At 36.0% G+C, this 26,264-nt stretch overlaps 1 protein-coding gene across 5 annotated transcripts in view; it reads left to right on the top strand.

Moving 5' to 3' along the window:
* Window positions 1-26,264, top strand: part of LOC110374607 (SCY1-like protein 2) — a 118,711-nt gene that overhangs the window by 77,481 nt on the left and 14,966 nt on the right. For all 5 annotated transcript variants that reach the window (XM_049838163.2, XM_049838172.2, XM_049838165.2 and 2 more), the window contains exons 3-5: window positions 5,145-5,369; window positions 13,121-13,285; window positions 20,589-20,709. In XM_049838163.2, the coding sequence (XP_049694120.1) occupies window positions 5,145-5,369; window positions 13,121-13,285; window positions 20,589-20,709 (511 nt within the window). The remainder of the gene's footprint in view (window positions 1-5,144; window positions 5,370-13,120; window positions 13,286-20,588; window positions 20,710-26,264) is intronic.

Below are 26,264 nucleotides of genomic sequence, written 5' to 3'. Positions count from 1 at the left end.
GCCATCCAACGTGGCAATGCTGCCAGTCTTTTGGGTACATTACCCAGTGACAGCGATGAGGAGCAATTTTTTGATGCATTGTATTAGTTTTAAGTTGTATTTATATGTATATATAAGTTTATTTTATTTTCAATTAATGTAAATATTTTTTTGTAATTAATGTAAATTGTGAATAAAATATGTTAGTGCAAATTTTATGATGCAAATGTTATGATATCGTGTTTGCTCTAGCTGTATAATCTTAGCTAATAAGAGCCGCGTGCGTTGTGTGTCAAAGGTAATGCAGGGCTTTGCGTAGTCGTCGTGTGGATGAGTGATCTATGACGTACATACATAGTTCCTCCCTGCTTCGGAAAGCAGGTTTAGCGTCAGGTGACAGCCATTATGAAGTGCATCTTTGACAGCCGCCAGGGACAGTCGTCCACACCGAGAGCAGTAGCCCTTTTCTTGATCTCTCATTTCCTTATGGGTAAGTGGCTGGCTGAACTGTAAAAAAACATTCAAACGCTGGGAATCATTCTATTGGTTTAAAACATATCCTGTTGACCCCACTTGGTGGATTCTGAACTTGTCAAGTTCTCATATTTTTCCAGGCAGATTGCAAGCCAACCTCTCCGCAGTTTTGATATTAGAGTATTATTTACAAATTAATTAATAATGAAGTATTTGTTTAATGTACAGGGTGTTGATATTGTTTGAATCTATATGTGTGAATAGAGTTAATAGGCCGGCACTCTAAAACGCGAGGCTTTAAATGTAATCTCTTTAACTTTGCAACATTATGAACCATTCGACACACAAAAAATATTTATATTTCGTGAATAAATATTTGGTCTTACGTACGTAGGTTGGCAGGCGAATTTATACCTACCTCTGCTCTTTCCCAGAATATACAGAATTAATATTATTTAGTATCTGAAACATATATTTTTACCACTGGGTCTACTTAGAGTATCACATTAAATGTCTTGACCTCAAAATTTCAATGATAAAGAGGTTTTTGTTAATAATGCAGAACAGTCGAAACTCTATCGACATGAAGCGATTTCGTTTTATAGTAAAAAAAAAAAAGTAAAAGTTATTGTAATTATGTTTGATTTTTTGCTGCAAACACTTTGCCGTCGAATTTATTGGCCTCAGCAACTAAAGTATTAGTATTGTAATAGTCAAATTCTTCTTTTCTTATCACTCAAATATAGCCCAGTCATTCCAGTCTGCCCATTCAACTTAATATACCCTAAAACCACATTTAACTTGTGCGATTCACCCAAACTATTCCCTTTGTTCGTAATTCAAGGATTTTATGTCACCCTCGAGTTTTCACGAGTTTCTAACTTTTAGTACAAAAGGTCAAATCAAGTACATGTTTATTTAGATGAAATGTTTTTTCAATAACTAGGTATATCGAAGGTAATAAGTGTATTAGCAGAAAAAGGAGTAGGACATACTTATGTTCATTCAACAGCCATTTTTTATTTATAGATCTTCTCTTAAATAGGCCTGTATCAAGAAACAACTTTGACGAATTTCATGTTGTTTCCGTGCTAAGGAAATATTAATATGTTTAGTGGAGGATAGTTTCCAGGGCAAGGCAATGTCGGATCCATGAAGTCAGAAAAAGCATTGCGCAACCTTTTCAAAGAACTTCCGTGTTGATAACATTTAACCGCGAATTGGGAATTGAACCATGTGAAGTGTGTGCTCCGCGTTTCTTCTTACTCGCTACTTCTTGTACGAAGCCTTAGTTCGCCATTGGTTGGCGAACAGCTATTTCCCCTGTATTTAAGTCGTTACTCGCGTCGTTGCAACAATGCGAAGAAACTTTTGATATAAAAATGTTACGGCGAGAGGGTATGGTTTCAACTTAATTTTCTCATTTCATAATAATGAAATTTATTAACTGAACTTAAATGAAGAAATGAATAAAAAATGTACAACACAAATTATTGTGAATAAATTAAAATAAATGAAGCAAGCAGTATTTACATTTCAGAAGCAGGTTTATTGAAAGGTAATTTAAAGGCAACGGTGGCTAATTGTTTGCAGTTTCAACATTCAGTATTCATTATCGAATAGTAGTCATTCGAAAACTGAGTCGATTGCTCAAGTAATTACACGTTTAGCTCTCGAATAAAGTGATTCATTAGTGCCGTCTTTATCAAAGGGCAGTCCTGATACTAACTTGTTAAGCTACCTTATTTTATGTGCGCTAAGCACCGCCACCGGCTTACTAATCTGCTTAATCACAGAAATTGTTTGCTATAACAAAATTTTATTGAAATAGCCACCAATCCCGGCAATATGCAATATAATCATCGTCGAATCTTCTTATTTAAAACATTAACAGACCAAAATTAAAATCAAGCAACAAGGTTTCTATTGGCCCAAATTATAACGTTAATTAAATCTAATTATAGACATTTTATTTACCTTATTGGATTCATCTGATCTTTAAGTTGGTCAAATATTTTGCTAAAGCAGCAGATTTTTAGTAGTAGTAGTTTATTAGATGGTGACATGTGATGCGAGAGGCATCGTGCATATACATGTATATACTTACCTACAATCTGGCCGCTGCCTCTGTAGCTTTAATTGAGCAGAAATCATCTGAGTAAAATACACTCGTTGACAAAATAAAGAATCACCTATTTAACTCCAAATAACTTTGAAACTACATAAGCCAGCTAATCGAGTGAAAGGTTTTCAGTGTATAAATTTCGGTTCTTAGAGAGTTATATCTTGCTCGTTTTCTATTGGTAACAACAACACTTATGACTGTGACAACACCTGTATTAAATCCGTTGATGCCTAACACACGTACACCGCCTGACCGCGCGTTTGAGCGGTGCTCTTTTGTTCGAGCGCCACCGCCCTCCGCGGCGGTGCGCGGTGCCGTGTGTTTATCGCCTAAGACTGCTGAAGTGCTCGATACGATACGATGTCCAACGATACCTTTTTAGTGATGCCTTTACATATACTTTTTTACATGTACCCTATGTCCCCATGTTCCTCGAACAAGTCAGTAAGCTGGAAACATTCGATTTAAAGTTTGCCTTGAAAGAGCGTCCCTCGTTTTGTGTAAACACAGTTCAATGATTACCTATAAATAAGCCATCTTTTTGGAAACAATTGGAACTCTTTTTTGTTTTGTTGGACCCACATATCATAGATAGTTACTGTTCTTCAAGACAAACCTCTTAAGAAGAAGATGTGACCACTTATTCAGAATAAAACTGATTAGTTCGTTCACGCACATTTGAATTCAGTGACATTGGCCGGTTTTGACCTCACAGTTCTTGTCCTTCATCTCTGGCCTGTGTGATACTACAGTTTTACACACAAAAGCCATTTAGAAGTTAGCTGAAAAAGACGTTCACCTCCAACGAAAAACTGCACATGAACACTTAAGAGTAGGTACTGTGACGTTTACTTCGCGTCCAGGGACTCATTTTTCACATTACACAAATAATTCCATTTTCGTCATGAAATACAAGAGAGAAATGTCTGTGATGCCTTCACAAAACAGCAATTTAAATAAATAAAAAAGGCGGAAGATTTGATTGTCTGTTTGAGCTACAAAACTGTAGAACCGATCACAAAAACAATAGCTATTCGGAAAGTACACCATGCCCCGGAGACGAGCTTAATTTCATCTCGTTTCAAATGTCCAATAAGTAGGTCGTATGAGGACCTATGCTACGGCATTTAATACAAAAAGAAACGTCAAATATACGTTTTAATTTTCATTTGTAATGACCAGAATAATCCTATACAATTTGTATAGTACAGTTAGTAGCAATACCACTTGTGAGGTAAACTTAGCCCCTGTAAGCGCATTAACATTGTTATACGCAATGTACTCGCGTATAACAATGTTAATAACGTGTCAGTACTAAAACATAACATATCAGTGATTAAGAAGTCGACAGAGTTTCACAGTTAAATTTATATGAAGAAAACTATGCTTTGATCTACTGAAGATTTCCAAATCAATACCCATCTTAATCGCTCAGTTGGTTCTACTCATGGAATTTCGCGTATTTTACATAATCTTTAGCTATATACGAGGTATATGTCCACAGGTATACAAATAAATAAAATCATAGTGGGTAGTATCTGTTTGAAATATTAATATAATTTTATCGTTTTTACTACGTACACGCATATGGATGTTAATACCTACATAGGTACATATTTCAATACAACACTTTTTAATATTTTTGTCTGTATGTTCGTTTTGACTAATCTCTGAAATGGCTGAACCTTTTACAAAGGACTTTCGCCGGCGGATAGCTGATGTAACAAGGGGGCTACTTTTATCTCGGTAAAGGAAGTAGTGTCTTCCTTTGGACGCAGATGAAACCGCGGGGAACAGATAGTCCTTAAGGCGAGGAAGTGGTCAACAATAATTCCATAACCGGCACGCGCATCTAAGGCGCCAAAAGGGGTCGGAGCGTCTGAGCGGGGCGAGGATAACAATACGCGCGCTAGCTTATAACTAAAAGTCGTAAGCGACAAAATGGTTTTGTAATTTTAATATTTAGAAATGATAATTTAATAAAAAATCCTACTACCATTTTAAAGAGTATGTATATACTCAACTACTAAAAAAGTTAAGAGGCTTAAATCGGTCCCGTTTGCCCATAATATGTGAATCTCTTTTTAAAAAGAGGTATGTTTGATATATTTTTCTCTGTTATAAAAGTTACCTAATTATGTTTCTACAACTAACAAAATAAGGCTTATATCATGAACTTTCAGGTAACCAAGTTGTATTTTGATCCGTTTTGTATTTACTGAGAAAAATTGACATCCTTGGCGCCAAAAATTCCAATTCGTCCTCTTAATAAGTAAAGATGTGCTTGAGCGTATTTCCTAATAAAGTTTGGTCGTTAACCCAAATTGTGGAGTTTAGTTTAAATTAATGACTGAGCGCTGGTGACTTCACTCGAATTAAGGCACAAATTAATCTCGAACAATGTCTAGTAATAGACACGTTTCTAACATGCATAACCAATCAATTGTCACAAGGCATCTCTACTAGCCAACCCTTGAGAGAAAGGACTCGAAGCAACAACAAATACTTGACCTTTGTTATTGAATAAAATCATTTTTCATGTTTTGACCGGTTTTTCTTTTTGCAGGAATGTTCGGTGTTCGTGTTCGACAAGCGCATCGCGGAGAAACTTTACAAGCCGAAGCGCAAGGAGAGCATGTTGGACTGCATTCGCATCTGCATCACGTCTATGGAGAAGTTGCGACACCCGAAGATGCTGCAAGTCATCCACGCTCTCGAAGAAGGCACCACTACCATAGCCTTCGCTTCGGAACCCGTACTTGCGAGCCTGGCTAACATCTTGTCTTGGCATGTAAGTATTTTCCAAAATTTTCCTTAATAAAATATGCCCTTCGAAACATATTTGGCCCGATATTTTAACTTTATACTGTCAACTAAATACTACGTCTAATCATCATCCTCCGAGCCTTTTTCCCGAACTATGTTGGGGTCGGCTTCCAGTCTAACCGGATTCAGCTGAGTACCAGTGCTTTACAAGAAGCGACTGCCTATCTGCCCCCCGATACCCCTTGGTTAGACTGGTGTCAGACTTTCTGTCTTCTGACTACCCGTAACGACTGCCAAGGATGTTGGATGTTCAATGACAGCCGGGACCTACAGTTTAACGTGCCATCCGAACACAGTCATTGGTGTCTAAGATATACTTAGAAAGTACATACAAACTTAGAAAAGTTGCATTGGTACTTGCCTGACCTGGAATCGAACCCGCGCCCTCATACTCGAGAGTAGGCAAAACGTCTGAAACGTGGTTGTGCGGACTTACTGACTGCCATCAACATAAAAACCTTATAACCTGCCCCATAATTCCATCTATTTGCCTGTAATGTTCCAATTAAATTGATTTGATAATTACCAACGTATTAACAGTTTGGTATTTCAGATTATTGATTGGTTTATTAAATTACTTACATTAGTTTAACAGTACAAGTTTGGTACATATTTGTTCACATTTTATTTGTCGTAGGTCAATCGATGACACCCAGAGAATAAACAGTATATTCCAAAATACTAATAAGGATAAAATTATCCAAATATACACAAACGGAGCAATTTACTTTAGTATAAGATAACAGCTGTAAGTAAGTCCCGAAACATCGGTATAGATTATTACTTACATTCATGTCATAACGTTCATATTAATATCTCGGATTCAAGTCGATCAATTATTACATAATCATCAAAATTAAATATCAATCAGTTGCATGAGAGCAGAAAGATTAAAAAATCATTTATCGAATCAAATACTTAATGTGATATCATTTCAGTTTGCTGAACATCATTTAAAGGTTAAACAGTTGATTAATGATTAATTTTTTTGTTTATTTAATGCGAACTGGACGTACCGGGTTGAATCAACATCGAAAATTGACAATCGTGGATTCGCAAACACTTGTGTGTGCATAATTATGTCAATGTTTGATAATAGTAGTCCAATTTGACGTGACAATCTACATATTTCCTTAGTGATTTAAGTTATTACTTTGACCTCAAATGCCGTGATGAGTGTAATTCATTCTACTTATGCCAGAACTTTTATAACAAATATCAATATTCGGGTATTTTTCGTATTATATTACGACAATGATACCGAACGTAATGTAATTTGAAATGTTTTTTCCACTGAGTATTATTTACTACAACCTCAATCACCCATGTCAATCATTCGTTTAAGTAGATCAATTTTATCAAAGTACTTACCATAAAATATTGAAGTACTCATTTGAAGGTTCATTTTACGATTGACTGACTTGTTATATTTACCGACAGTAAATACTGTTACGAAAACATAACTCAAGAATTTCTCGTTAAATATCATTGTTCCTTTAAAAATATCTCATTTTTTGGCCATCGAGTGATAGAACTAACAGTAACATGATATTTATCGGACATTTTCATACCGATCTATTAGTTATATTATTTATCTATTATCTTCATGATTATATAATCAAGAAGTGACTAAGTGCTAGTTATTATTTAATTTGTTATAAATAATACTGGTTATAAATAGCTATAAAATGCGATCCTATTCACAAATTAGATCGTGTTTATAAACGGCTCCTGCTATTGACGTAAGTTTCAACAAACTTCGGGTGTTTATTCAATCGATAATCTCTCCTTCAAGACTACACACAAAAATACCTCAGATAATTATTGTACTTTCGACTTTGACATCGCGAAGAAGATTTTCGCTTGTCTAGACGTAGACATTCTTGGATGTGAAGTTGACTTTGCATGTTAACGCCGGCAGCGCGTAAATCATACATTAAATAGTTAAGAACTTGATCGGAATTTTTGAGGTATTGAGATACTTCATAATGTTATGAAGTATTTTACCAAGTTAGAAGTAAGAATTTGGTTCAATTTAAACACATATTAATATGATACATATTTTATCGCATAAATACCTACCATAATGAAGTTAAAGGCAGTCAAAGTGTTAGGCAGTGCCATGATTTTATATGGATGGTGATGTAACGTATTGAGAATGTTAAAAATGAACACTGAACTTTACAAGTACCACAAAACACCGCACTAAACCCTGAAATGGTACGACAAAACTATTTTTAATGAAGAATATTGTAGGTACGTTAAAGCAATATTGCTTATCCAAGCTTGAAATGAGTTGATTTATGAGCACCGTATGTCACTTAGTACTTTACCGCAAGTATATTATCCCGGCTTTAAACAAGACACCTCATCGTCTCGGGGGTGGCGTAAATATATAAATAAGCTGGGTGTGGTGAAAGAAATCCTCCTTTTTGTTCCAGCATTCTAAAAGCACATTTTTGGCAAGAGCCTCCAAAACCATTTCCTAATTTCCTGCAATGAATGATGTATGGAAAGCTGTGAAAATGCCCACAGTGTTTGTAGCAAGCTCGCATCGCTCATATTGCGATTGATCCCACAATTTACTGCATTGAATTGATATTGAAAATACATGAACAATATTTGAAGGTCACGCAATCAGCTGAAACGCCCGTGAAACAGGATGCTGAATATTTTGATTGTGAGCATTACTTGATTGGTTTGATGTCCGTGAATCGGCGAATCGTGTCGAGGGCAGGGTAGATAATTGTTAATATCCGCAATAGAAATCGAATGGTAATCCGTCCGGACGCTGCAGTATTAGGCAAGTAGATACAACTGCGTTTGGTTTACCTACTTATCTCGGTTCACCGCAGCCGGATCGGTATTATCGTTACTAATTATTGCTAAATCCTAGTATTAAACTAGAATTGTAATGATGTCATACGGTAAACTTGCCGTGGTATCAGACGGATCATTTTGTCGATGTCCATGTTATATGTTACTGGCTGTTTTCAACGGTTTCAGCCACGTCCAAAGAAAATAACTGCTCTTGCTTATATACATAAGATATAAAGTCGCCTATAAGTTGGCATAGTCATTATAGCGAGATATAACAAGCACAAGTAAAAAGCTTTAGGAATTTACCTTTTATCCCGTTTTATTATAGTATTTATACCTATTTTACTTACCTAGATCTTGATCTTGTGATCCCACTCTCAAAAGCCGCTGGCTCGTTAGTACTAAGTCTTTGATCCTATATTTATTTTACTCAAACTCATATTTCGAAGTATTTTTGAATACGTAGACTTCGCTTGATATTATTGATAAAGCCAGCGACTTGTAGGAGAATTGTTAAGATTAGCTCTACCTTCTGCCCACCTTATGATAGTATTTTACAATTTTTTCCCGAGCTGATCCTTTGCCGTTGTAGGTACTCGTTTATGTTAGACATTTGACGGGATTTACTCAGACTTACTTAACTAAGTATTACTTAAAATTCCCCTATAAAAATCAATTGGGTAAAGGTTGCCCAAAAACTTTTTTTAGGATTTCACAACGTGGCTTTGAGCCTTAAAGATGTGTCTTTCCCGACATAGCTTTTCTTAAGAACATCAAAAGCTGGTCGATTTCCCCTTCCCCCTCAAACCGTGGCGCCCTATTTCCCGCCTACGGTTTACTCGCTTTCACTTTCGCCCGGGGTCTTCGTACCTCGGCGACGTGGCCGGATGGGGGCCGCAGGGGGCCATGAACGACTGCCAGCCGCGTACACACCACCTGATGCTATGCCGATGTCTCCACGTCCTAATTATAAGTTGGTCGTTCACTTCCTCTTTGAAATACTCAATATAAAACTTTTATTTTGTTATTGTATTAATTAATCGTTGGCTAAGCATCATCTGAAAGAGAGAGACAAGTGTTAGATAGGTATGTTTATGATTTTCAACGAAAACTTGTTATGAGTTTTGTGGTATTCAACGTACCTACATAGGTATTATGTAGGTTCGCCGTACGTCGTGGTGACGATCTATACTTCATGTAACAAATGAATTGGTGTTCCATTGCATTTGTGTGTGGGTTCGCCACAAATACACTCGGATTGTTGCACGGCGATTGTACAGATGACACGTGTATTAAATCGCAATGCCATTAATAACAACAACTAAAACGATGTATGGAATAAACTTATTGAAACAGTTTCTGTTGAATTTCGGTTTCTGTGTCAGTGTCATATTTAGTGAAAATATTAGTTGCTAAGAGCATTTAGTTGGAGTAGCTTAACAAAACATCAAGTGCCTACTCAACTATCTAGAATGTTTCAAATTGGGTACGATGAGCCGAGAGATAACGAAGACACATTATCCATCTTTCAGCTAACTACAAATTGATATTGGGTCGCAGTAATGAAATGGATTTTCAGAAACTTCTTTTGATGATATTTTGGGAGGGTTACGTTTTTCTTATTCCGAGGGATCGGATAAGTATCCATAAATTGAAAATACAGGTTACACAATTTGTACTGGTGGTACTGAATTAAATCTTGAGTGAAAAGTACCTTGTTCTATTTATGTTTAAGCGAAACGGTTCGGACGTTACGCTAACTGTCACTCAGATTGATTTATTATTAGGTGGAGCAAAAATGTGTTACGTACTGGAGCTGCGGAGGTGTGCACTGCAGGATAAATGGTGACTGACCAGCTCCTCCAGGGACATGACACTGTCAACAGTTCGTTTTTTTTACACTCACGATTCCACATTCACGATTGTTTTGTGTTGAAGACAACTGTTACTCATCTTGGATATCTTGATTTGATATTAGCCGTATTTTAGTGACCGTGAAATGCTAACTTATTTCTGTGATACCTTATCGACGTCTTCAATTTTAATATAACATCAAGTCATTCAGTGTTCTATTTCAAAGGTATAATTTTATTCTAGAAATGATACGATTCGCAAATAGATTGTCAACTACAAACATACATTTAAATGCCGTGTAATTAAACAAGTTTTCCCAGAAATATTGGACTCTTGTTGTTACACACTGTTATTCCAACTCAATGCAATCATGTTTAATACATTTGAGAGCATTTATTATTTTACAACATACTAAACAGGTTTTGAATTTCAATTAAATGTTTCTGTGGCAGGTTGAAATGGAAAATGTATATTACTCTATTTGTTGTTATAAAATAAATTACTTACGTCTGTCCAACTAACGTGTATCAAAGCATTTTGAATTTAAGTAACCGTTGCTAAATAATTAATGTTGCAACCACATTAGTTAAAATGAAAGCCAGTGAATATAAAGGTACTCTACGAGCACATCAGCTTGCAGAGAGCAGATTCATGATTAACTCACTTATGATGTAACAATTATAATAAAAGTCGTCCTGTACTTATCATATCTTTTCTTATAAAGAAGTTTTCCAAGTTGATATACCGCTGACACAATAAACAACCTTGTTGCCCCAATCCCAACTACTTATTTCAGAAAAACAATTTCACTTAGCTTTGGTAAATAATAACTTTGTTGTGCATTAAAAGAAACATGTTATTTTGTAAATGTTTCATCAAAGCACTTGCGTCTGGCTATAAAAAAGCAATTTAGACGCGATTTTTTCATTTCAAGCCAAACAAAGGTGTTGTTCAATACCGTTTAAATCCACTAGTTTCTATTAAAGTCAAATACGGTAAATGCGGCTCAAGTTGCGGGTAAACGTTTAGCTACCGACTCTTTGAAAGGGGTCCTTTTGCACAACTTTCATCAGCAGATTGTTCAATGAGGGTTTCGTAAAGCTATGCACTCCATCTATTCTTACACGACCGTCTAAAGTTCGAATCACTTCACACAAATTTGATTTGTCGTTCGAGATTGTTGGTTTAAGGCTTGAACGATGAGGATCCTGACGTAGTAGGGTGGTTTTCAATATTGGACAACTAGTTTTTCGTTAAATTCGATTATACGGGAATACTCTAGATGTTTTGATTTTGACCGTCTCAAAAAAAGTACATACTTATATGATCGCGATGTGGTTTTAAAGCACATAATAAAACAAACGAAACAACATTAAAAACAAACATTGGGAACTTTTTATTATTATTATTTTCCATTTATTTATTTTTAAACATATAAGTTACATTTTTAAATATTAATTAAAAAATAAAAAACATTTAGAAATATTATTTATTATTAACTGAACTTTAAAATATTATTCATATATGTTTCCATACAAGATGTTATTTCAATGGATGGGATGGGATGTGCTTGAAGATTTTTTAGATCATGAGTTCTGCACACCTACTTATGTGCCATGAAATACCAAGTGTCGCCTGCATCGCGGGGTATATGTGCTGTCATTGTGAATTATTGCCGCCGCCATTAACCTGGATTGCCTCGCTTATCCACGTGGACACCTTTCAGCGCCATTGAACATCAAGCTGTTTATTTTGATAACACTTAAAAATGAAAGCGGCGAATGAATTTTGAAAAATCCATGTTGTCAATTTAAGACTAGTCTTGATTGATTGATCTATTTTTTAAAAGAATGCTTGGGGTTGATCTATAATCTAGTAGTTTACATATTCAGTTGTTGAGTTGCCTCAACCTTCTCTGGTCCCCATCATCAGGTCAGCTTCAAACCTTCACTGTTGCAAAAATCTCGTCAATACAAATAATATAAGCCCAAACACGAGGAAGTTTACATATTCAGTTGTCGAGTTCCCTCAACCTTCTCTCGTCTCCATCATCAGGTCAGCTCCAAAACTTCACTGTTGCATAGTGTTATCAGACGTACACCTCATTGTCAAGTTTCTCTCCAATGCATGCCTACAATTTTCGAAAGTTGCTCTCGATAATCTGTACTAACTACTAACTACCTCGTGTTTGGGTTACATATATCATTCGTATTGATGAGAAATTTCCACTAATGCGGATAGTGACAACTATGCTTGTCACTGAAAAGCAAAAAAAAAACTATTCTTAGGTGCATAAGAACAGATTTCCTTTTCAGTGTTTTTGGGAGTAGACTTTTTATAAGTACCTAGGTACACTCAAGACTACGCAACTCAAAAAAGAAGAGGCAACACAAAAAATCAGCGATTGCAATAAATTTCCTCCGTCATCCGAACCGACGATCAAAAACTAAGAGACCAACTCTTAGTTTTCGATAAATCTATATGAGCCCAGTATAAAATTCCGTAAAGGGAATCGATTAACCCTAATGCACGTAGGCGATGAGGCTAACAACCTTTGTTGAGGTGATATTCCTAAGCTCAGTTATAAATATGTAAATGTGGCCATTATATTTATAAACACAAAAGTATGTATGAACGTATGTATCTTTCTCACTCTTTGACGCCGAAACTACTGAAAGGATTTTTATAAAACTCGGAAGTAATATAACTCGTATACAGTGCGATAAATTTTGCGAGGTATTCATTGTGGAAAATACATAAATCCCACGTTTTTGCCCCCAGGATCTTTATCATAATTATATATTACGATGTATAATATGTATATTAATCGGATTTTTTTACTGACGTCAAAAACTATCAAATGACCCCTCCCGCTGTGGGTTAGCAGCGGTGAGGGAGTGTCAGACTCTTACTGACTAAAAACCGTCGTATTCCGTCGTAGGCCTTTTAACTATTTAACATTTTCGGAGAATTTACAGCTAGAATAAACGATATTAGATGCAAAAAACTTGCAGAATGTATGATGCAAAACTTTGTTCTCAGGAGTGCAACGTGCTGCCAGGCAATGCGCCTCCCATTATGCCGCACCCCATTACCCTGGGCCCTCCAAGCGCTCAGCAGCAAATCCTGAACACTCCTGCCGTGCTGCCTCCACATGCCAAGGAGTACTTCTTCCTGGACATCGAGCTGCGATATGGATTACTGCAGGTAAAAAATATCTTTATTCTCAACTAGCTTTCGCCCGCGGTTTCACCCGCGTCCCGTAGCCGGATGGTGACAAAAACTATCCTAAAACCTTCTCCCGGGTCTAAGTTACTTTCCCTCTAATTTTCAGCCAAATCAGTCAAGCCGTTTTCATGTTATGTCGTGACAACGGAAAGCGGGATTCATTAAACGGTTTTATTTAGTTTTTATATAAATAGATATATAGATTACCACATTACACGCCACTTACTTGAGTACGTAAGATTAGGTTCAACAACATCTGGACAAAACAAAAAAAAAACAAGTCCCATCCAACACACTAATTTTTCGGATATTTGATTTACACGTTATTAATTATTTAATCGGACAACTAAACGATCCATAATCTTAGTAAAAATATCACTATCTTATACCTAATGTTAGTCTACACACTATCATGATTTTAAAATAAGTAGCATTTAGCAAGGAAGATGACCAAGTACATATTTAATTACTAGGTCATCATCCCCAATAAAAAATATAAATAAAAGGTAAAATAAAGCTGTTTTGACTTAAACTCAGACAATATGTCCTCGTATCGGTGAGCCTTCACTATTGACTGCTTTGAATGTGTTCGGCGCCGTCGCTTTTAGTACTTTTCTGTGTGTGAGTGTGTGTGTATCACCTGATGGCTATGGTTCCCGTTTTCCTGTGGGTTTCCGGGAAAGAAACGTACTTATTTATTATTCTTACTGCGCTTTCCCATTATCTTAGTCAATCTAAAATGAAGTATCGACCAATAAGCGGCGATTCCATAAAAAAATGTACAAGGCCTGTTCGTTTGATTCTTGATAAAACTATTGTTCAAGTCTCTAATGACCAAAGAGACCGCGGCCGCTCCCTATGTAATATACGATAACACATTTCCACGAATCGATGTACGACTCGTGTTCGTCTAAACAAATATTATAAGCTTAGACTCACTTCCAAACTGTATTCTGTTCACGCAATATTAAGTCTCACTTTCCTCTGACTGAAGCCACACCAAAAAATATATGAGAAATTAGAAATTAAAAGTCCTATGAAACAAAGATACCTATTGATATCATATGATCCTAGAGAAACATCCAAAGTGTGTTACTAGGCAACTCAGTGCTTTGGTCATGAAGAGTGGCGTTTTATCAAACTTAAAATATATTAGTGTTCCAGTCCTTACATATGTATATATTAACTAGCTGACCCGGCGAACTTCGTACCGCCTAATTATTGGAGGCATATTTTTGCACAATACTTTTTTTTTACTTTCGCATTTTTTTCTTATTTGCTCACCGTTTAGACCTACCCTGGACTACGACAAACATTTTAAAACCAAAATAAGCCAAATCGGTCCAGCCATTCTCGAGTTTTAGTGAGACTAACGAACAGCAATTCATTTTATATATAAGACTAGCTGATCCCGCGAACTTCGTTATCGTTTAAACCTTCCCTGCAAAATGAACCATATGTGAACGTCATAATTTGACATTTTTTTGGACAAGGCATAAACTGACGTTTAAATGTTTTTGTGGTAAGACGGAATATGTTTAATTTTATGGGACACACGCCAAATAAATTTTACAGCCATGTCTAATTTTTCAAACATTGTGTCCTCCATTAAAAGTAGGTGTCTGGAGTCTGAGAAACTGACTCGGAACTTGGTATCCGACAAGACGTCGGACATTTCTCGCTAACTGTCGGACTAGCTTGTTGGTGGTAGCTTGGAGGTATTGCCTTAAGTTTGTGATATGTCACTGCATATTCTGACTTTATCTTGGCACCCATTTATACTAATGGCTTTAAGGGTGTGTCTACACTACACGGTGCATGTAGCTGGAGCAAGTTAACATGCGCAAGTGACAGGTGACAAGAGCACGCGGGTGGGCATTTTGCTTTGGTACATGCGCGAGTCACAGGACCCGCACGTTTTTAAACTGCATGTAACCTGCGCATGTGCGACAACATGCGCAAGCTACTTGCACCGTGTAGTAGATGAACCCAAACTGAAGTGGAGCTCGTGACTAAATAGCAGTAGCACGGGTCGATTAATCATAAGGATAAGCAGCGCTAACGTGGTTGGTCCGCGGATTGGTGACCATCCATGTTATAACGAGCCCCTCCGCGTTAAAGCAGGAGTATTAAATTGGTGGGTCCCGGTTATTATTCACATATTTTTGACAGTCGTTACGGATTGTCTGAAACCAGAAAGTCTAACAACCAGACTTATCAAGGAGCATTGGTAGTACGGGTAACCGAGTCTATCTATTTCCCCCAGCAATCACTCCATTGAAACGTTGACATTACCTACCTTTTTCCTAAAATGTTAAATGTACTTGTGAGATACTTTCTATTTTATTACAGCCCCTAATATATATACAAAATTCTTAAGAACAAGATCACACTCGAATTATATCGTATAGTATATGTTTTTCTACAATAAGTAAAAGATTTTGTTTAATACATTACGTTCCTCGAGTGTCGCGAGTGAAGCTGCAAGCTATTTTGGAGACCCTAGAATCTTGACAGAGATCTGAATTATATTTATTCAAGGCTCAACTGTGACATAATATTCTATTAATATTTTCACTCCAATTACTTAGCCATCGATTTAACGTCACTGCATCGAGGCCACTAAGTCTCAGGTCTACGCCTACTGCATTACTATTACAAAATACAACCATTTTATTAAGCTAATATTTATTGTTTTGACAGGATAATATGTAAATAATCTCATAACTACACTTATTAAATTACCTTATTAGGTAGCCCAAAGGTTTATGAAAAAACACCGTTTACCAAGCTGCGAGTTTGAATATCTTTTCATAATTAAAAACGAACGTAATTTTTTAATTACGGACCGAATCATAAAAAAATATCTGACGTCATGACCCGCGCAAAAGTTCAATATAGTATTCAGTAATATTCGGTGTTCTGCGTAAAAGATGCGATATTCTTGCGAAATATTGTGGACTTCTAGCGCTTATAAGTAGTGTTCATGATTTGAATAGGCTTATGTTTAACTGATCACCAGATATAGTAACAAACAGCAGACAAAAATAGTAAATGATCACCAAAATGAAACTCGCATTTTAATGTAAAACTATCACCAAAGTTTTAACACTTTGCTATCCTATTTAAGTGAAATTACTCCAAAATAAATCATGCGTAAGCCAAAAATAGTAAATGATCACCAAAATTAAACCACCATTTTAAAGTAAGATTATAACCAAAGTTTTTAAATTCTGCTATCCTATTTAAGCAAAATGAGTCCAAATAAATCATTGTTATCCCAAAAGTAGTAAATGATCACCAAAAGTAGTAAATGATCATCAAAAAAGTTTTTACATCTTGCTATCCTGTTTAAGTAAAGTGACTCCAAAAAAATAAGTTCGGCCTGATAAAATAAATGTAATAACATTATGGGGACCCTTTTCCTGCACTAGCGTGGAAAATTGTCTGTTGCATGCCTCTAAACTGTGCGATAAGAGTGTGTTTTCAAGGGAGTGTATTGAGAAACACATTCTTCTTCTTCTTTCTCCTGCCCTGTTCCCAATTTTACTTGGCGTCGGCGCAATATGTCATTTTCTTCCATTTTCCCCTGTCACTCGTCATACTGACACTCACGCATGCATCGCAAGCCGGACACATAACTTAATGTGGCATCATAATACTTTATTTGGTAATAAGCCTACATTTTATGGCAATCACAGTGACTTATTTAGGCAAAAATAATACATAATTTGGTCGTCAAGAGTTGGTGATCATTTACTAAATTTGGTGGTCGAATACAATTTAAAGTGAAGTCGTGACTAAAATGGCTGGTACTATTACATTTTTAGACTTTATTTTTCTGGTGTTCAGTAGATATTTCTGGTTACAAAACTTAGGGTATCAAAGCATTTTATGGTGGTCATTATATTTGTTCCCATTTGAATACATATATCAGACACAGTATAGATGGCTTGTTAAGGTTAAGGAGAGCTTCGTCTGATGTTCATCTCGTTTACTGACAAACGCGTGGATAACCAGCCTGATTGAAAATCGATGAACGAGCTCGATGTGATGTGGTCTTCCCATAGCGGAGATGATGGTGATTATGAACAATTTACTTATTTGCTTTAACCAAATAGTTTTTTGAGCCGTAAATAAAGTTTCAGCAGATTTCTTGCCAACCTTATTCAAACTTGTAGCCTAGGATTAATTAACGAAGTTGAACACGGTTTCCTAAAAAAACATTACGAATACTACGATAACAGGTGATACACAGATAAATCTTTATCTGTTTGTACATTTAGGAATGGAAAATGCGAAAACAGTAATTGAAATCGAGAAATACGTTAATCGAATCTATCCTCTATTCGATTGATCTGAATAATAAAAATAGCACAAAAACTATTCTCCGTATCTCATCGATTTGATGTATTAACGAACGTTCAGCCACAGGTGACTGCTAAAACTAAGCAATTGAAAGCTTATGTGTATCAGCAGTTGGGTCCAATTGCCAGAAACAGACTTTTTATGATGGTATAGTTTTACCGTGGAATGTAAATCCTTGAGAAGAGTCAGAATATTTATTTCGCATTGAAATGTGTACAATAAGATATTCAATTAATCCAGCTACATTCTACCTCAAGCATGCATTGAACTAATTACCAACGTGTCCATTTTAAGTCGAATCGCTACGAGTTTCTATTCTCATGATATTTGTTCAACTGCAGCAGTTTGCGATACTCCATACATATTGTATTTAATACTTTAGTATGAACAAACAACATCTTAAAAGAAAACTCCTCGATCAAGAAGAGTAGTAAGTACTAAACGATGTTGTAGTTAGAAATTACGGTTAACCTTTGTTTCTCCTTTTCGTAGCAAAAATGACGTTGAATTGAATTATCAAAACATAACAGATGATGTATTTCTTCTTTGTATAACGTATCTCAGTGCCAATATGATAACGAGTGGAGAACATTCAATTCACACCCAACTAACGATAACTCGCAGTTCAACGTGCCGAAATTCAATTTTACAAAATGCTATATGGCAAGCCTTTCATAAAAATGAACGTGCTAAAACCATGTCCGTGCACATTGTTAAGCGATCGATCCTAGCGATAATGAAAAATGGAATTACGAATTCCAGGACACAGCAAAAAAATGTCTCACTTAAACTCTACTAGGTTAGTGAGGAAGCGTTAAAAGTTCCACGTCACAAATCACTCTGAAATATTTTAAATGTTCAAAATTTTCACGACTTTTCAACTACCAAAATCGTAGTAGATGTGAATGGCGCCGTATTATTGGCCGAACAAAGTTTGCTGCCGTAAGTTGCACAACAGTACAGCAAGCCCCGGTCTCACAACCGATCTCAAGTTCTCAAGCTGTTTGCAACTTTACGCGAGTCTGCAAAGAGCTTTACATACGGCAACATGATTAATTTCGTAAGACTAACATTTGGGAGAAACGATTTGTGTAATTTCATGTGAAATAGCGATAGATGTTGCCTTTGTATATTTTAATGCCTCGACGATGTGATTCGCACCTGTTAGTTCATTGAGTAATGGAAATGGCCACGATTCTGCCGATACCAGCCTTGTCTACATAAAACATCGTCGTATTCACATGTTACTTATAAGATAGTATAACACGATTAATTTGAATCGATGAATTTGTTCTATGATTAGTAATGTTGTATTCAAAACTAAGTATCTATTTATTTTGTTTAGTACAGTTTCTACATAAAAATTAGAATGTGTAGATGAAGCCCTTTTGCATGGTATCCAATATAACTTTAAGTGAACACTATTACACTGAAACCATCTTTTTTGTAGGTATATATTTATTTGTGCTATAAGCGCACCTAACGCATTGATTTTATTTCATTAGTTCAGATCCCTTTAACGAATCTAAATACAGTCAACCAAAAGTTACGAATAGCTCTGTGCACATAATACTCTGAGATTTGCACAGCGCGCGAAATGAATATTATATTCCTCATTTCAACGAGGATTTTGTGGAGCTTCAGTAGCATTCAAATCTAATAAATTTAGAACTACCTACGACGTTAATTTACACCTGCACCTTTGCTGAACAAAGGTTTCCTCTGGCACAATTGTGGCTTTTCGACTTAGAACAATCGACGTACAATATTTGGGCGTTTACACTTCACAGAAATTAACGTGTTGAAATAATAATGGATTTATAAACTGAACAGATGTAATAAATGTAACATCATGTACAATTGCTATGGTAAACTTTTTCGCATAGTCTTCCATCGCTAAATATTATTTTTATTTAGTTGGTCTTTCCCCCGCACGGGACTTTTCGAACTTTTGAACAGAATTTAAAAAATATATTTAACTATGCCTTCATAGTCGATTTTATTATTATTGATTACAGCATTGAAATATCTTTAGAACTTGATTCCGATAAAAATACACAAAACCAGACACCTGGGACTATGCAATAGTTGACGTCCGTACTGAAAGCAAAGTACTTACCTAACTTTTAAAACCTTTTACCTACTTGATTTTTTCTTACTGGGTACATATTTTGCTCGTTCTCGAGAAAAAATGTACGAATTTCATATACCCTTAACCTTGTGTTATTTTACATGGAAATGGCAAGAACAAAGGAAAACAATCTACTTCAATGTAGCAACAAAAGACTTTTTTGTTCTACGCGCGCCTTTTAGATTTAATTTGACAATAAAATACCTACTTATTTCGACCAAACTTAATACGTAATGCCTTTGATCTTTTTATACATAAATACAATTGCAAGTTCAGTCTTTATGAAATGAATTAGAAAAATACAGTTCTTACAAGAATCAATTAACAGAAAATATCCAAGTTCACCGACAAAATAAACATCCGTTTTTTTTTGAAAAAAACGTGAAAAATTCTTACTAGACAGTTTTTTCAGAAAACTCACGTTTTTATTAATGTCGAACTTGAGTCTTAAGCGTCCATATAAATAATAAGGGCAATGAAGAACTGGCACATTGGACGAAATTCAACATAATCAATGGCCTTTTTGCATCTATAAAAGATGATTTATGAACTATACGACAGAACTATTCCCGTTAAAGAAATCAAAACTTTTCCAAATGATTGAGGAGTAAAATTCGATAGAAAATCACAATATGTTTCTGAACTCATAAAACACCCCTTTTTGTCGATTAAATGACTTACCATCATCGCTTAATTTACAAACGTAGCTTCATAAACGATGTAAAATCAACCTTAGCTTGTTTTCGATAAGAATCAAATTAACGAGTTCGTTTGTCGGTACAGCTTATCGACGCTCTTCACTACATGCACTACAACTCGCACCAGATGCATCGCAACGTGTGCCCGCAAGTCATCATCGTCACCAAGAGGGGAACATGGAAGCTTTTCGGTCTCGAATTTGCTGGTAAGTATAATTTGCATTTTTTATTAGGATATATAGCGTAATTCCTCCTCTATTTCAGTGTTCATAATTAAAATAGAATCCCGTGTAAATTCCTCCCTTCCTAAAATCCTCTACTAATACGATTATACTTGCCCTTTGTGTGTGCAAGATTTCCCACTCACATAAAAGTGCAACGAAACAGTGCTACCTATTTTATTCGCAGGTAGCTTAACCTAACGTTATTTAACCTGAAAACAATATCCCATCAAAAACATTAAATGTAAAAAAAGCCAATCCTCTACGCAGTTCCTCCACCGTAAAAAGTTTTGAGATCGCATAGAAGCCAAGTCCTGTTCAACTTTAATTGTAATAATAAATCAACATTTTGTGACTATATCAATTAAATAGTTTTGTTCATTTAACAATAATATTGACTTGGCCATGAGCACAATAAACTACAAATATAATACGGCATATCTTGGAGAGGTGAAAGTCAAACATGGAGTTTAATATCACAGAATTAAATACATTTAGTTTATTCAATCGTTACTAAATGACAGTCAGTATCATCCATCACTGAACTGCACATGTAATTCTAAGTCTTTTAAGTTCTTCAGTGCATAATCAGTCCAATCGTAAAATCATGTCCATATAGAATTTATCAATTCAATGGTATTTACACATTATTACAAGGAGCGACTTTTAACTTGTGCTCATGGCCAAGACAATATTATTGTTAAATGAACAAAACTATTTAATTGATATAGTCACAAAATGTTGATTTATTATTACAATTAAAGTTGAACAGGACTTGGCTTCTATGCGATCTCAAAACTTTTTACGGTGGAGGAACTGCGTAGAGGATTGGCTTTTTTTACATTTAATGTTTTTGATGGGATCTAATTTATTTTTTGTAGGTCTCTTTCTTCTCTAAGTATCTCTTTCTTCTATAGTATATAACAAATTAAATTAACTTACATGCAACTAACTAAATATATAACAAACTAAATATGTACACCTAGTTAGCACGTAAACAACATTTTTTTAAAATAAACTAATAATTTTCGAAATTGTCGAATTTTTGAATCAAATATCTTTTAGAACAAAAGAGATTTATTTCAGAGGTAGATGGCGCTATCACATGTAATTATTTGATTTTTTTTTATGTACTACTTATACTAAGCTATGTAACGAAACCATAGCGCGATTTAGACCAGGACAACGCCATCTATCGAGCGAGCATGCAGTATGTATCGCACTGCATTAATATGAAAGATTTTATCATTGTTCATTTCATTTCAACCTAGCTTTTTTATTCATATGTATGTATATTTAATACATAATAACAATATACCACACTACGTAACAATAAAACAAATAGTACCATTTTGTACATAAATAAATAACAAAGTTATCAATGCAGTCAAAATTCATACACAATGTTCTTGAAAAACCGCAAATATAAATTTGTTTCCTATTTTTTTATTAAGTTTAAGGTTTTTGTAATTTTCCCTTTATATGTAGCTAGTAACCTATCTTGGTGCCAAATTTGAAGGTTCTAAGTTTGCTAGAAGTACCTTAGACTTTTGATGATCGGTCAGTGAGTGAGTCAGTGACAAAATGGTGTAACTTTGATCGCTCATAACTCGTAAACTATTTATTCAAATGTCTTGTAATTTTGAGACTGAGCTTGTTCTAATACTTACTCTTGGTCATCGAAAACCTAAACTCATAGCTTTGATCATATGGAAGTTACAGGGGGCTGAAAAAGCCGCGAAACGCTTCGAGAAAAGATAGTACGGCCGTGCCCGCTTTGCTCGAGTCTTGGCTGGGGCACTGCCGTGCCCTCAGATGTTTATTTCATAATATACACATATTTAGCGTTATAAATAAAATGAATCTTATATAACTTAAAACTATTATGACGTCAGAGTGACATGTTTAACAACTCGTAAATATCATTATCATTTAAGTAATAAAGGAGAACATTCATTTCGTACCCAAAACTAAAAGTGCCGGCCAGAAGAAAAAAATAGTAGATTCTTGTAGAGGATAATGCCCTGAAGATTTTTTATATTGTAAGGAACGTCTTCGGTTAACCCTCAGACTGCTATTTGAGTTAATCGTGAATAAAAATCTATACTTGAATGTTACGGCAAATAACGTCCACAGTATTTTTTTAACTAATCGAACGTCTAGTAACTTTTTCGAATAATCCCGCAGCCCCGGCAGGTTTTGGTCACCTGGGGTTTGCTGACACTCTCTTGTCTCCAAGAGAAAGACGAAGGGACGATGAGCCACTCGAAATTCTATAGGGGCGAGGGGGAATGGGATGCCTTCGTCTCCTTCTGCGAACCAGGAGAAGGAGGCAGTGGAATTACTGAGAGTTCGCGCCTCTCATCCCAGCCGCTGGACGTGGAAGACACCACGCGCGTCGGGTGTCGAGATGACTCCCGCCACCGTAGACGTCGGTTTGTGGGCGGTGAGTTTAGAGAGGCTCATCGTCCCTTCGCCGCCTTGGAGACTACAGGCCCGTGTCGGCGGCGAACGTTGACCCAAGCCCTCCTCAGACCGTCAGCAAACCCCAGTGGGGCCCACCAGGGTCAGAACCTGCCGGGGCTGCGAGTTTGTGCGAAAGAGTTACCGTGGCCCCGGTACAATATCAGAAGGAACATGATGGGTTTAAATCAGTAAGTCTCCTCGGTGTAGCAGGAGGGGGGGGGAGGGTATATGGTAAACATTCAATTTGTAAAAAAAATACTTTGGACGTTATTTGCTGTAACATTCAAGTATAGATTTTTATTCACGATAAACTCAAATAGCAGTCTGAGGGTTAACCGAAGACGTTTCTTATACCTATAGTAAAAAATCTTCAGGGCATCCTCGACAAGAATCGTACTATATTTTTGCGGGGACAAGGCCTATCGAGGCTTCGGGATTGTTCGAAAGAATTACCGCGGCCCTGGTTTCCCCATGATGGGTTTTAGTCAGTAAAAGTCTGACTTTCCCACATGACATTTGATGTCTTCCCAGGTCGGGCAGGAGTCGTTTGAAGGCAGTGGCTGGCTTCTCCAGTTTGGGGCCGTAATGTAATACTCCAAACATTGTGGGATTTTTTGGGATTTTCAAAGTCAAATAGCAGCCTAGGGGTTAATTGTAGACAATTCTTGTAATAGTAAAAAATCTTCAGGGCATTATCCTCTACAAGAATCTACTATTTTTTTCTTCTGGCCGGCACTTTCATTTTTGGGTACAAAATGTTCGAGACTTGAATGATCTCCTTTTAGTTTTGAATTGTTTCAAAAAACACAATCCCTTTATATAGAGTAACTGTGCTACGTGTATATTGTGTGTTGTGGTAATCTGCACCCGTCACATAGGTGTTCAAGTATAACATATAACATCGTTATTGAAACCTCTCGAAGTAATACCGGTGTAAATACGTAGCTCATACAGTAACACTTATCTTAATTAAATTAGTTTCTACAGTTCAGTCCACTTTAGGTGGTAATTGCAAACTACGAATTATACTCCCAATAAAGGAAGAGTGCAAATCAGATTTGAGTAAGAAAGTTCCAAACTTGGGTAATATTATAATAGTTATGCGTGCCACAGTCTCATCCAGAGGCGATTGAGATAGCAATGCAAATCAAATACCAAAAACGGTTATGATTATGTTTGTTTTATATTGATGATTAACCGACTATCTGACAGTAAATCTGAAATTCGCTTAACTATTTGTTTGGAATAAATATACTTCGTACACTGTATGTAAATCCAAATACAAAAGTAATTCACGTAAAACACGGTTACTTATCAAATAAATTTCAACACAGAAAAGATCCATATTCTGAATTGTAGAAGCCAAGCCGTTTTCAAGCGTACTAGACGTAATCTAGTGGGTATATTAGTAGTACATGTGTACCCGTTCGTATAATCAGCCGCGATTCGCTCCGGTGCATCCCCCTGGGGAGGAACGGATGTAAGTCCCTTGCAATTTGAAATAGAAAGATCATGTACATAATGAATGTGTTGGCTTCGAGGTTAGATGGGGCCACTTTTCATGGCCGGGGTAAAAACCTGACTAATAACGTTCCGTATTTTCTTTTAATCTCCAATTTTTGTATCGATACTTACCATAAGCTTTTGTTTTGTTGTACGAAAATGGCTAGGAGTTAATATGATTAGAATAACTTATAAATAGGGATAAATAACTTATAATAAATATAAATAGGGGATTTCCACCTAATATTACTAATTTCAGTACGATCTCAGCAGCCAGGGCTAACGATTTTACTAATCCATAGGTAATAAGCTGACCCCAACATAGTGGGGGAAAGTCTGGGCCGATTCTGATGACTTATTTATATTCAAACTACAACAGTTTGCATTTTATTTTAACTGCTGTAACTGCCAGATGGATCCACAAAGACGTTATCGTCCCTAGGGATTTTGTAGATGCGAAATAAAATGGAGGAAAGGCGCCACGAGCAGTGTTGTCTTTATTTCATACGCAACTAAAATAACAAAATAAATAAACTCCAGCAATTAATACTGCGGACCGTCCTAGCTAACTAACCTTTCTAACGATTCACCAACTACGTCACAACTGAAAACTATTTCGACGAGTTTACGTTTTTCCCTATTGGAAAAGTTGGCAGTCAGTCAGTCACAGTAATTCAACATCCGCCTTATTTACTGCCATAGGTGCTCGTTTGATAACTTCAAAGCTTTTGATTCTTACTGTTGAACAAATATGTAATATATTATACTTACATCGATACAGTAAATTGACATAACCTACATTATCCTAATTTACACGTTGATGTAATTTCAATTACTTGTGGTGTTATTTGTGAACTATGCAGGATACTTTTATTAAAATTATACTTCGAATAGGATCAAATGACAATTAATTGGTAACTATTTACTCACTCACCTTCATTAGGCATGATAACTAGGCAATCATCTCCGGTATTCCATCCCAATAGCTTTTAAGTGTTAGGACAGCCTATTGTAATCTCACATATTTATCTGTATCGTCCTATTTCGTTTTGTGCTAATGGTGTACAATAAAGAATATTCTAACTCTATAATGGTCTGACTGTTTCATCAACAAAATCTAAAACAACAGACACAATTTTTTAGGAACTATTCTCAAGAATTCTTTTAGAGAATATATTTTCAAGGTTTCCCAGTGCATTTTCTGGAACACGTTATTATGGCAATTACTGTAGTGTACTTTTAGAAAAATGTACTCATTATGAATAACAATGTGCATGTTTTGCGAACACAGAAGTCTTGGAGTCGCAGAATATTATTATAAAGAAAGAGGCAGGAATAAAACTTCACTTCCATTTATTTATACGCTGTAATAAGAAAATCTTGTAATAGCCTCATTACTGAGTGCACCACCTGCCTGCTGTTTTTCCAATTAAATAGTGGTCGATATCCAATCCAACTGGATGTAGCCGAGAGTTAAGTACCTACATATTTATTTAGCGTCTTCCGTCCTGGTCAGTATAACGACATTTCATTAAAAGTTTCAAGGTTTCCGGATATCTTCATACACATAT

This window comes from Helicoverpa armigera, chromosome 1 (genome assembly GCF_030705265.1).
Source record: "Helicoverpa armigera isolate CAAS_96S chromosome 1, ASM3070526v1, whole genome shotgun sequence".
Taxonomy (NCBI): domain Eukaryota; kingdom Metazoa; phylum Arthropoda; class Insecta; order Lepidoptera; family Noctuidae; genus Helicoverpa; species Helicoverpa armigera.
Note: the sequence above shows the minus strand (reverse complement) of the source record. Positions and strands in the feature narration are given on the sequence as shown.